Consider the following 10065-nt stretch of genomic DNA (forward strand, 5'->3'; position numbering starts at 1 on the left):
AACAGACAGCCTCGACTAGCTGCGCCAACCACCTCTACCACCTCCCAACATGGGCCCTCTGCAACAGCCCGGCCAGGGCCTGGTGACGGTGCTTCCCTTTTCCCAGCCGTCGCCGTCAGCTGCGGCAGCAGCAGCGGTAACGCCCAACGGAACGTCTAGCCGGCCCGTGCCTGCAGAGTCTGGAGAACGTGCGATGACCGAGGGTGTGTTCTCCCTTCTTCTCCCCCTTGCCCCAAACACATATTCACCCGGTACTGCAGACGAGATCGCCCTGTACGACCGTCAGATTCGCCTCTGGGGCATGCGCGCGCAGGAAAAGATACGATCGGCCCACGTGCTGCTCATCACGATGCGCGCCCTCGGCAACGAGGTGGCCAAGAACCTGGTCCTGGCCGGCATCGGTGCCCTGACGATTGTGGACCCAGCGTGCGTGACCGAGGCCGACCTGGGCGCGCAGTTTCTGCTAGGGACGGCGGCGGCAGGGAGCGCGGACGCGGTGTTAATCGGCGAAGCTGCCAGTGAGGCTGAGCGAACAGCCGCCGCGACAGCAGCAGCAGCTGTGGTCTTGGGCACTAACCGGGCGACTGCAGCGAGCGGACCACTGCGGCTGATGAACCCGCGCGTGCGCATCTCTGTCGACAGCGCAAGCGACATTCGGAAGCAGGCCCCGGGCTTCTACGCCGGTTTTGACCTCGTCGTGGCCACCGACCTGGACCCGGACACGCTCACGATTGTCAACACGGCCACCCGCATCGCTGACCGACCACTCTACGCGGCCGGCACTTACGGTTTTGCCGGCTTCATCTTTGCCGACCTGATCGAACACGATTTTGTCATTGTGCGTGACCGCGCCAACGTGGCCGCACAGCCGGGCGTGGCCGAAACTCGCACCCGCACCATCGTCGACGTGCAGCAGCAGCCCGGCAGCAAGGAGGCCGTTACCAAGCGCGAGCTCTACTCGACCTGGCTGCTTGCTTCTGACGCTGCCGGTTTGCCCGACGCCATCCGCCGCTCCAATCGCCGCCTCCGCAACGTCAACGCCACGCTTCCCTGTCTGCGCGCCTTGTGGGAGTTTCAGCAGCTGCATCCCCAGCAGCGCCTCCCCAACCCAGACCTCTCCGCTGACCTCGCCACCTTCACCCGCCTCGTCGGCCGCAAGCAGCAGGCCCTCGGCATCCCCCCTATCTCCGCCGAGCGCATCCGCCTCTTCCTCCAAGGCATCGCCGCCGGCCTCGGCTCCGAGATCTCCCCTGTTGTCACCGCCGTCGGTGGCGAGCTTGCCCAGGACGTCATTAACTCCCTTGGCCACACCCAACAGCCCATCCAGAACCTGCTCGTCTTTGATGGCGCCAACGCCCAGGCCCTCACCTACGCCCTCCACCCCGAAGGCCCCCTCGGCCGCCAGCTGCTCGCGGCCGCCACTAAACCCTCGCCTGAGACCGCTGCCCGCGCAATGGCTGCTGTTGTGGCTGCGTCGGCGGCCTGAAAGTCGCAGAGAGACAACGATACAACGATACTACGTTACAGCGTTGCAATTGTCACTGCTCTGTACTCATTGCTCAATGCTTATGATTATATCCTCTTTCCTGCAGATCTTTCATAAACAAGGCTCTATGCTTCTCTTCCTGCAGCTTCCTTCTGCAGCTTCCTTCTGCAGCTTCCTTTTCGCCTTACAAGCCAGACATGTTGTACAAGAGTCATTGTAATCAAAACAAATACCAAGAACCCGAACCAGCATGTGAGCTTTTACTCTGTTACTCTGCTCTTCTCCCCTTCCAGCCCGTCCTCCTGCTTTCCCCTGCCCTGGTCCCTCTCTACTTCTCCTCCTTCTCCCATTCCGATGCCATCTCCTGCTTCGTCCCGTTCCGGCTGCGCTTCACATTGTTGTGTGCCCACCCCCGAATCGCCTTTGGCCCGTGGCTCGGTGGCGGCTCCACGGCCGCGTAGTCCTTGATCTTCTCGTAGTCGTACGGAACTGTACGCAGCTCCCGGTTGGCCGTCGCGATGCTGATCGGTGTCGCTGCGATCCCCAACGGCCCAATCGTGCTCACTCCGCCGATGCTGCTGTTGCTGCTGCTGCCGTTGCTGCTGCTGCCACCACCGCCACCGACACCGTCACCACTGCTCGCCCATCCGCTGCGCCGTGTTGCGACCGGCGCTGGCTCCAGCTTGCGGTACTTGCCGTTGCTGTTGCTGCTGCCGCCACCGCCACCACCACCCTGCTCGCCGCTGCCGCCCGCCCCCGGAGGCGGGGTTCCTCCTCTTGCAGCCGACGGCAGTGTCGCTGGCACCGGCAGAGATGCGACGGGTGTATGCCGGCCACTGTGGCGGGACTGGCCAGGTCGCTGCTGCTGCTGCTGATGTGGTGGCTGCGCCCCGTTCATGTGTGCCGAGTACATCTGGGGCGACATATTGTGCGAGTGTGCCACCTGCATGCGAGGTGGCCCATAGCCGTTTGAGTACTGCCGCAGCATTGGAAGGGTATGCTGGCTTGCCTGTTGACTTTGCTGCTGCTGCTGCTGTGGCTGATGCAATTGTTGTTGCTGTTGTTGGATCGGCTGAGGCTGTGCTGTCGGGGCGGGTGGAGACAAGTAGTATGCCGACGGCATGTCCATTGCCGACAAGCTCTGCATGTGTGGCGACGGGAGCGAGTGGCGATGTGTCGACGGTGGCGGTGGACCGTAGGCATTGTTGGCCTGCGGCGCCGGCCCATACGGATGATGAGATACGGGGATAGCCTGGTTAAGCGCCGTGTGCAGAAAGCTGCGCGATGGCTGGTGATGGTATCCGTTAGAGCCGTAGCCGTTGATAGCCAGGCTGTGAACCGACGCGTCGGTAGGTGGCAATGGAGCACCGCCAGTCTCCCCGAATAGGCGGGGGTCCAGAGGTGGATTCTCTGGATTGTGGTGCGAGTTCCGGCGCGAAAGCGGGAGCTGGTGATGTTGCTGCTGTTGCGGTTGCTGTTGGTGGTGATGGTGGTAGGACGGCGAGTGCTCTATTGACGGGCGTCGTGGTGCATACTCGGCCGGTGTGGCTGATTCTCCCGACAGCGTCGACTGCTGGTATGAAGGGTACTGGCATTGCGGCTGGTGCTGCATCAGCGGCGGTGCTCGTGGTACGTGGCGCATCGACTGCGGATAGCTGTACGACGGCATGTACTCCCGGTCCGAGGCCAGGCTCGCAAAGTACAGCAAGCCAGAAACGTCCGCTGCATTGAGGCGGCTGTTGGCGGCCGACATGGAGATCGTGTTGTCGCTGCTGTTTCTTCGTCGGTCCTCGTCAGGCGAACGGTCCATGAACACATCCCGGACCGGGTCAAAGGGCCGCGACGACGTGGAACGTCGGGGCGCCGGCACCGGTGGCGTCGACGGCCCACAGATCGGGTAAGCAGAGTGCAGAGCCGTCGCTAGAGACGGAACACTGTCTCTGTCCGTCTCTACTGCAACTGCAGCCTCGAGCAGAGTGCCCAGGAACGCGCTCGCAGCTGCAGCATCCCTTTCGTCCTGTTGCTGTTGCTGTTGCTGTTGCTGCTGCTTCTGCTGGCCATCCACGTCGCTCTGTCCCTCGTGCGACTCCTCTGCGTCTGCATCGACACCCGCGTCTGCTCCTGTCGCCGATTTCTCTTCTTTCTCCTTACCCTCCTCCTCTGTGTCGTCACGCGGACGGCAGGGGCCCAGCCACCGCTTGAGCACCTGCTGCCGGAAAGCTTCGACCACCTCGGCCGGCGGCTGCACCTCGCTGTCACCAACGCCCTCGTGCTCGAGAAATTTGGAAAAGGCTCCGAACAGCACCGTCTTCTTCGCTGACGCGTCAGCCTCGTCCTCCAGCCGGGCGATCCTGTTTGACCGCGACGCGTTCAGCGTCCGGCCTCCCGGCGTGTAAAAGACAATGGGCCGCGAGCCCGACTTGCGCTCCCGCGGCGGCTCCTCCTCGTTCGTCGACGACCGTAGGAAAAGGCCGTACCTGGGGTGCAGACTGTGCTTCTTGATCATTTCCTCGTCCAGGTCCCCGTCGTCGTACGTCGTCGCGTCAAACTGCCACAGCGAGCGGTCAAAGTGCATCGTGTTGGAATTGGGCGTGTCCAGATACTTGCCTCGCTTCGCCTTGGTTGCACCGCGCGACTTGTCGTTGGCCGAGTCCCGGAAGCCGATCTCGTGCGGCTCAAAGTCGAAGAGCGATGGCACCATAATGCGGTTGTACACGTCCAAGTTGGCTGTGCGTCGCTTGTTCACCAATCGCACTCCAAAAGCGTCTGGCTCCGTCACCCCAGTCGGAAGTGGCGGCAGCTTCTTGACCTCCGTCGGCCGTGCAGCCATGCCGACTCCGTCCTCGTCGCCCGCCGGCACATCCTCAGCCTCGTCCTCCTCCATCATCTCCTCTTCGCCCTCGGCCAAGACTGGACTAGGTGACGGTACCTTGGAGTCACCCTCTAGCGTGCCGGAAGCTTCCGCGTCGGCCTCTGCTTCTGCTTCTTCCTCTGCGTCGTCCTCCGTCGGAGGCAGCACGGCCGACAGCAGACCACCAATGTGGCGCGGGGCCAGCGACGAGGTCCCCTCGTCCGCTGTTCCAGCAAGCCTTTTGGCCGGTGGCTGGACATCAGCATCGTCGTCCGCCCTGCGCTTCGGTGACGGCTTGTACGCGCCGTCACTGGCGGCGTCCGACGGACTCGTGATCCTCACCCTCCATCCAGTCATCACCTTCGCACACGGCACCTCTACCTTGTTGCCATACACCGGGTGGGTGCCCAGGTCGGTACGGTACTCTACGTGGGCCTTGACATCAAGGAAACGCTCGTCGCTGACTTCAGAGAAGTTCCACGTGGCATCCACAATCTGGGTCGTTGTTTAGCCTCCAGCCAGCGAAGCCAACAGCAGAGCATCAAGCATGGTGCAACTCACATTAACGGGCAGATCAAGATCATGCAGCTGCTCGAGTAAATCGAGTCGCCGAATCTGTGCATCCAGGAAGCGGTCGGTAGCATCGTTGCAGTCTCGCTGCAAGTCACGTGTTAGCGCTCGACACCCATTTTTTCCCGCGTGTGGCTGACAGCGGCTACATACGACAAAGTTCGCCATAGTCATGGTACGCGATTCCAGATAGATGTAGTTGTTCAGCCGGTTGCTCAACTCGAGCCGGTTGTTGTAAGCGGTCAGTTCCTGACGGTGGCGGCCATCAAGGAACTGCTGGACGTCCTTAAACTCGTGCACCTCCTGGAAGGCGTTGGAGCTGCTCTTCAGCCGGCCGAGGCTGCGGTCGCCCAGATCCTCCAGGGCCGGGCGTAAGGCGCTGGCCACGGCCGAAAAGGCGGCCTTAAGCTCTTTGAGGCGCTCCGACGCCGCCTGCGGCTTGGGGTGGTCATACAGCTTTTGGCGGCCACGCCGGCCGTTGGCAGCTTTCCGCTGTTGGGCCAGACGAGCAACGTGAGCGCGGACGGCCTGTGAGCGGCCACGACCACGGCCCCGGCCACGGAATGATGGAGCTGGATATGAATGCGGCTCGCTCATGGTGCCATGTGCCGTGTCGTGGGTGTTGGGCTGTGGTGCGGTGCGGTATGTGAGATGACAGGTAATACGGGAGGGCGATGAAAGACAGGAGGCAATAAGAGGCGGTAACACGCCAGGAAGGACCACCAATACAGCGAACGTGCACGACAAGGGAAGAATAGGAAGAAGCCCAGGTAATCTGTGGCAGCGACGGACTAAAAAGATAGACAGAAAAAGTGAGAAGGCCGAACGTGGATGAGAGTGTGTGTTGTTCCTCAGAAAGGAGCGAAAAGAGAAATTGACGGATAAGGGAGAAATGAGAGAGGGAAGGGGAGAGGAAAAGGTAAAGAAGACGGGGCCGGTCAGATGGCCCTCAGATAAGCGAAGAATTAAGAGGCAACGAAGGCAAGTCTGCCGTGGCAAAACGGCTGAATCGGACAAGGGAGGATATGCAGCGGTTGTGAGCAGAAGCCGTGGAGAGGAGAGGGAAAAAATTAGACTCGAAAAGATACCGAAAAAAAGGGCACAACAAAGCAAACACCAGCAGCGCTCGCCAACGACAACAACAAAATACAGAGGAGCGTGCCGGTGCGCCCGGGTCGACAGAGAATCTGGTCTGGGTGGCTTTTCACAAATCGCTCTCGCATTCGCAGAGTGTGTCGCAGGGTAGACGTCTCGGGGCCTCAGATCACAATACAAGTTGATGGGATTTGGCTGCGCCGGACAATAAGATCTGATTTTCCTCTCTCAATAACACCAGCACACAGCAGCCGCATCCACAAGACTGTAAAAAAGCGGACCCGCAGCTCCATTGTACCTCCGTACCTCTACGCCAACCACGCTGCCTGCTCCAGCAAGGCAATCACGCTACCTCTCTACACCCTCTACATAAGTGTCGGAGCCCGGATTTACCATTTTGCCAGCCAATTAAAGCCATCATATGCTTTCCCAGAGCGCTGGTTAGCCTGTCGCCGGGCAAAGGTACCGGATACCTCTGCCGGCTCGTGCGTCCTCCTTATAAGCCCCTTTTCTTTGTGTCGCGCGTTGCCTTGCTCTTTTAATAACAGCATCCTCGCCCGGCTTGCTTGCTTACAGAAGTTCAAAGACGCTGACAATTGTTTTTTCATACTCGCGAAGCACCTTTCAATGGCGCTTATCTTTGCGGGTGTCGTTACATCAGCCATTGTCTTGCAGAGGATCATTAAGTAAGAGGAGCATACGGATTCTCGCAAATGCACTCGTCCGGTAGTGCAGTTCGGCTTTCGTAGTGTATGCGGCTTGGTCAGTCTAGGAGAAAATGCTGAGACTGTATCTTCAAGACAACGTATCTTATTACATACTCCGTACTCCGTACCGCTGTCCATTCGTTCAGACGGACGCACGGCACGCTGTTGATCAATTTCCCGTGCGTCGCCCATTTACTCTCTGAAGAGTGAAAAGGTATACGGTACCTAGCACTCATCCATGTCTCATCCGCCATAGTTTCCCTGTCCGGCCCACTAATTGCCTGGTGCGCTTAGGCTGTAAAGCGGGCGGTAGTCGCCCCGCTCTGATCGCTAAACACCGTTGCGGGAAAGTCTGGCCAAGCAGATACATGCATGTATACGATTGTCCGCATTTTAAGCTTGCAAAAAAGTTATCACAGGTTCAATTGGAGGCGACTTATACGGGCTCCCCACAGCCGACAACGCCCACCGCTCCATCTTCGCCCTTTCCTGCGCGCAGTCTTCTCCAGCCATGAGCAAGAAGCGGAAGCTCGGCCGCATGGCAGCGAAGCCGTCAAAACAGCTCCGATCAGGCAGCAACGCGAGCCAGGGTCAGGCCAACAAGAAGAAGCCACCACCGAGCGGTCAGAGCAACAAGGCCGCAAAGCGGCCCGCTAGCAAGAGCGGTGGCGGCAGTGGCGGCGGCGGTGGCGGAAACGGCAGCAACCATCCTGGCGCTGCCACCGCGTCTCCTACGCCCGCTCACAAACGGCCGACCATCCCCTTCCAACCCGACGACGATGTCATCCTGCTGGTTGGCGAGGGCGACCTCAGCTTTGCAGGCGCACTCGTCGACCACCACGGCTGCACGAACCTGACGGCCACCGTTCTCGAGCCCGGCCCCGATGCCCTTGCTGCCAAATACCCGCAGGCAGCAGCCAACGCAGCTCGCGTCCTCGCCGGCGACGGTCGCGTGCTTTACGGCGTCGACGTCCGGACGATGGGCACAGCGGGCAGCCCGCTCAAGACTGGCGGTGGTCACCAGCCCAAGTTTGACCGCATTTTGTTCAACTTCCCGCATGTCGGCGGCAAGAGCACTGACGTCAATCGCCAGGTGCGCTACAACCAGGAGCTGCTCGTGGCCTTTTTTCGGCGTGCCATGGCCCTGCTAGCCCCTGGCGGCTCTGTCATCGTCACCCTGTTCGAGGGCGAACCGTACACGTTGTGGAATATCCGCGATCTCGGCCGCCACGCCGGCCTACAGGTAGAGCGCAGCTTTCGCTTCCAGGCTGTCGCCTATCCGGGCTACCATCACGCTCGAACACTTGGAGTGGTGCGGCGACGACAGCAGCCGCGGAAGAACGGTGGTGGAGGAGACGGACACGATGGAGATGCAGACGATCAAGATGGCAAAGACGTGGACACTGGAGACAAGAACGACAAGCACGACGACGACGACATCTCTACCAGCGCCTGGCGCGGCGAAGATCGCCCGTCTCGCAGTTTTGTGTTTGTTCGCAAAGACGAGGTTGTCCAGCCACCGGTTGAGAAGAAGAGAAAACGTCCCAGCGACAGCAGCAGCGATGACAGCGACGGTGATGATAACTGAGCAGATCCTTCTAATTATAAAGTATCGAGGAAACTACTACTTGAATGATACCATGCCGCAAGGCAGTCTTTCAAGAACCAAACTAACTTTGTCAAATGCATCATATGTCCCGTCGTCCTGCCCCGATCTTCCGTTAATTATGCCTTTGGTAGGACCGACTGAAGTTAGGTTTCCAGGCAAAAGAACGGTCTTCCGTCTTTAAGCGTAGGCACAGGACAGTATAACGCACTTGATCGTCAAATTGGACATGTATACAGACATGACTATTTCTGTAAGGACTACAAAACACTCATAAATACTACACGCGCATCCGCAAAGCCCGTAGCGTAAGCTATCTTACAATTGGGCTCCGCATAACCTAATTCGGTTGTTTCAAATAGTACACTCACCAAGGACAACGTCATATTTAGAACCAAAGTTTAAGAGTGCTGGTCGGTCCCACAAGGAGAGGGGGGAAGGAAATATGACAGAGTGAGATCCAGAGTGGCTGAGACAGATCACCGTGATATACACCGTACTGAGTACATCTCTCGTCCCTCTTCTCTAATACTCTCTAGTCCTTCTAACGCTACCCCGCCACTTTTTCTTTGAGTAGCACCGCCAATATATTGCTTCTCCACATCAGTACATATCACGGCCCAATGTAAAGGCAATATGAGTCATGATACGAGCGAGCGTAAGACGAGGACGTATATCGTGTACTGGGGGGGCTGATTTCTTGTATCTGTAGAAAACCTGTCACAATATCGCTTTAGCAGTCCTATTTTGTACGTCAGCTAGCCACCTATGATAATTCAATAACATTAGGGCCATGTAGGCAGCCGGGCGTCAATCTACAAGGCGTGCTATGATGATAAACACACACCGTCCCTGCAACTTCGACCACTACCGCATCTCACCTTTCAAATTTTAAGCCAGTCTCAAGTGACCGGGCCATTTTTAGTGGACGAGATGCAGCTTACAGAAAATACAGGAGCAATAGTCGGTCATCGGGCTAACAAATAGCGAACACTGTGGTGATACGCAGGTAGCGGGTCTCAGGCAATAGCCGAGGCTCTTTTACAAGTTATAAGAATTGCTGAAGAACACTTTACGGCTCTATGGAATAAACAGGCAGCAAATACAACTGCCAGAAAATGGCAACAGACGCAAGTAATCGGTTTGCCCATGTGATACTTGCCAAATTATCAAAACTCGGTGTATTATGCATGTTTCTCCAGTCATAGACTCATTGCAGAAACACAAAAAAAGACATACCAAAGCAAAAGCCACGAAACAAACTCCTTCCCGTCCCATAACTATATAGTTGCCCAGTACCTAAATGCTCTATTTCTGCATGAAGCGGTCCTGCTGTGATCTGTGCACTTATTACCCATAGCGTGCCTCTCAGAAGGGTCAACTAGTCAAAATGAAACTCATAGTATGAGACTAAACATATAGTGATAACTTTCAGATGCAAACCCGCCGCACCTTAATAACCACGAAGTCATTGACCGCATCTGACCCGTCGCCGTAGTCCCCTGGTTGAAGCTCCGTGAAATGTAACAAAGCAGGCAGTGCCTGTCTCCATGCCACTCACCATTGGCCAAACTTTCCGAAGGGCATCAACAAGGCGAAAGCACCGATTATTAGAAGGGTGAGAAAGAAAAAATAGCCGGTTGCAGAAGCTGGGAGGCGCAAGATGCAACTGTTGGAGTGAATTCGGAGTGGTGGAGATGGCATCTGAAGGAAGTATTATCGTTCGGATCCGCCGCACAAGCTGGAAACT

The 10065-nt window shown here is 57.7% G+C and overlaps 3 protein-coding genes across 3 annotated transcripts; 2 read left to right on the forward strand and 1 right to left on the reverse strand.

Annotated features, from left to right (window-relative positions):
* Positions 1-49: 49 nt before the first annotated feature.
* Positions 50-1486, forward strand: CMQ_5510 (sumo activating enzyme; the record flags this gene model as incomplete). The annotated part of the gene is made up of 1 exon (XM_014313097.1): positions 50-1486. One exon carries the CDS (start codon positions 50-52, stop codon positions 1484-1486), a length of 1437 nt encoding a protein of 478 aa, XP_014168572.1.
* A 328-nt stretch (positions 1487-1814) lies between these two features.
* On the reverse strand, positions 1815-5504 carry CMQ_5787 (uncharacterized protein; the record flags this gene model as incomplete). Its single annotated transcript, XM_014313374.1, has 3 exons — positions 1815-4832; positions 4899-4994; positions 5061-5504. 3 exons carry the CDS (start codon positions 5502-5504, stop codon positions 1815-1817), a joined length of 3558 nt encoding a protein of 1185 aa, XP_014168849.1.
* A 1716-nt stretch (positions 5505-7220) lies between these two features.
* Positions 7221-8297, forward strand: CMQ_5640 (uncharacterized protein; the record flags this gene model as incomplete). The annotated part of the gene is made up of 1 exon (XM_014313227.1): positions 7221-8297. One exon carries the CDS (start codon positions 7221-7223, stop codon positions 8295-8297), a length of 1077 nt encoding a protein of 358 aa, XP_014168702.1.
* Between the last annotated feature and the right edge of the window lie 1768 nt (positions 8298-10065).

The sequence above is a fragment of the Grosmannia clavigera genome (assembly GCF_000143105.1).
Source record: "Grosmannia clavigera kw1407 unplaced genomic scaffold GCSC_89, whole genome shotgun sequence".
In the NCBI taxonomy this organism is placed as follows: Eukaryota; Fungi; Ascomycota; class Sordariomycetes; order Ophiostomatales; family Ophiostomataceae; genus Leptographium; species Leptographium clavigerum.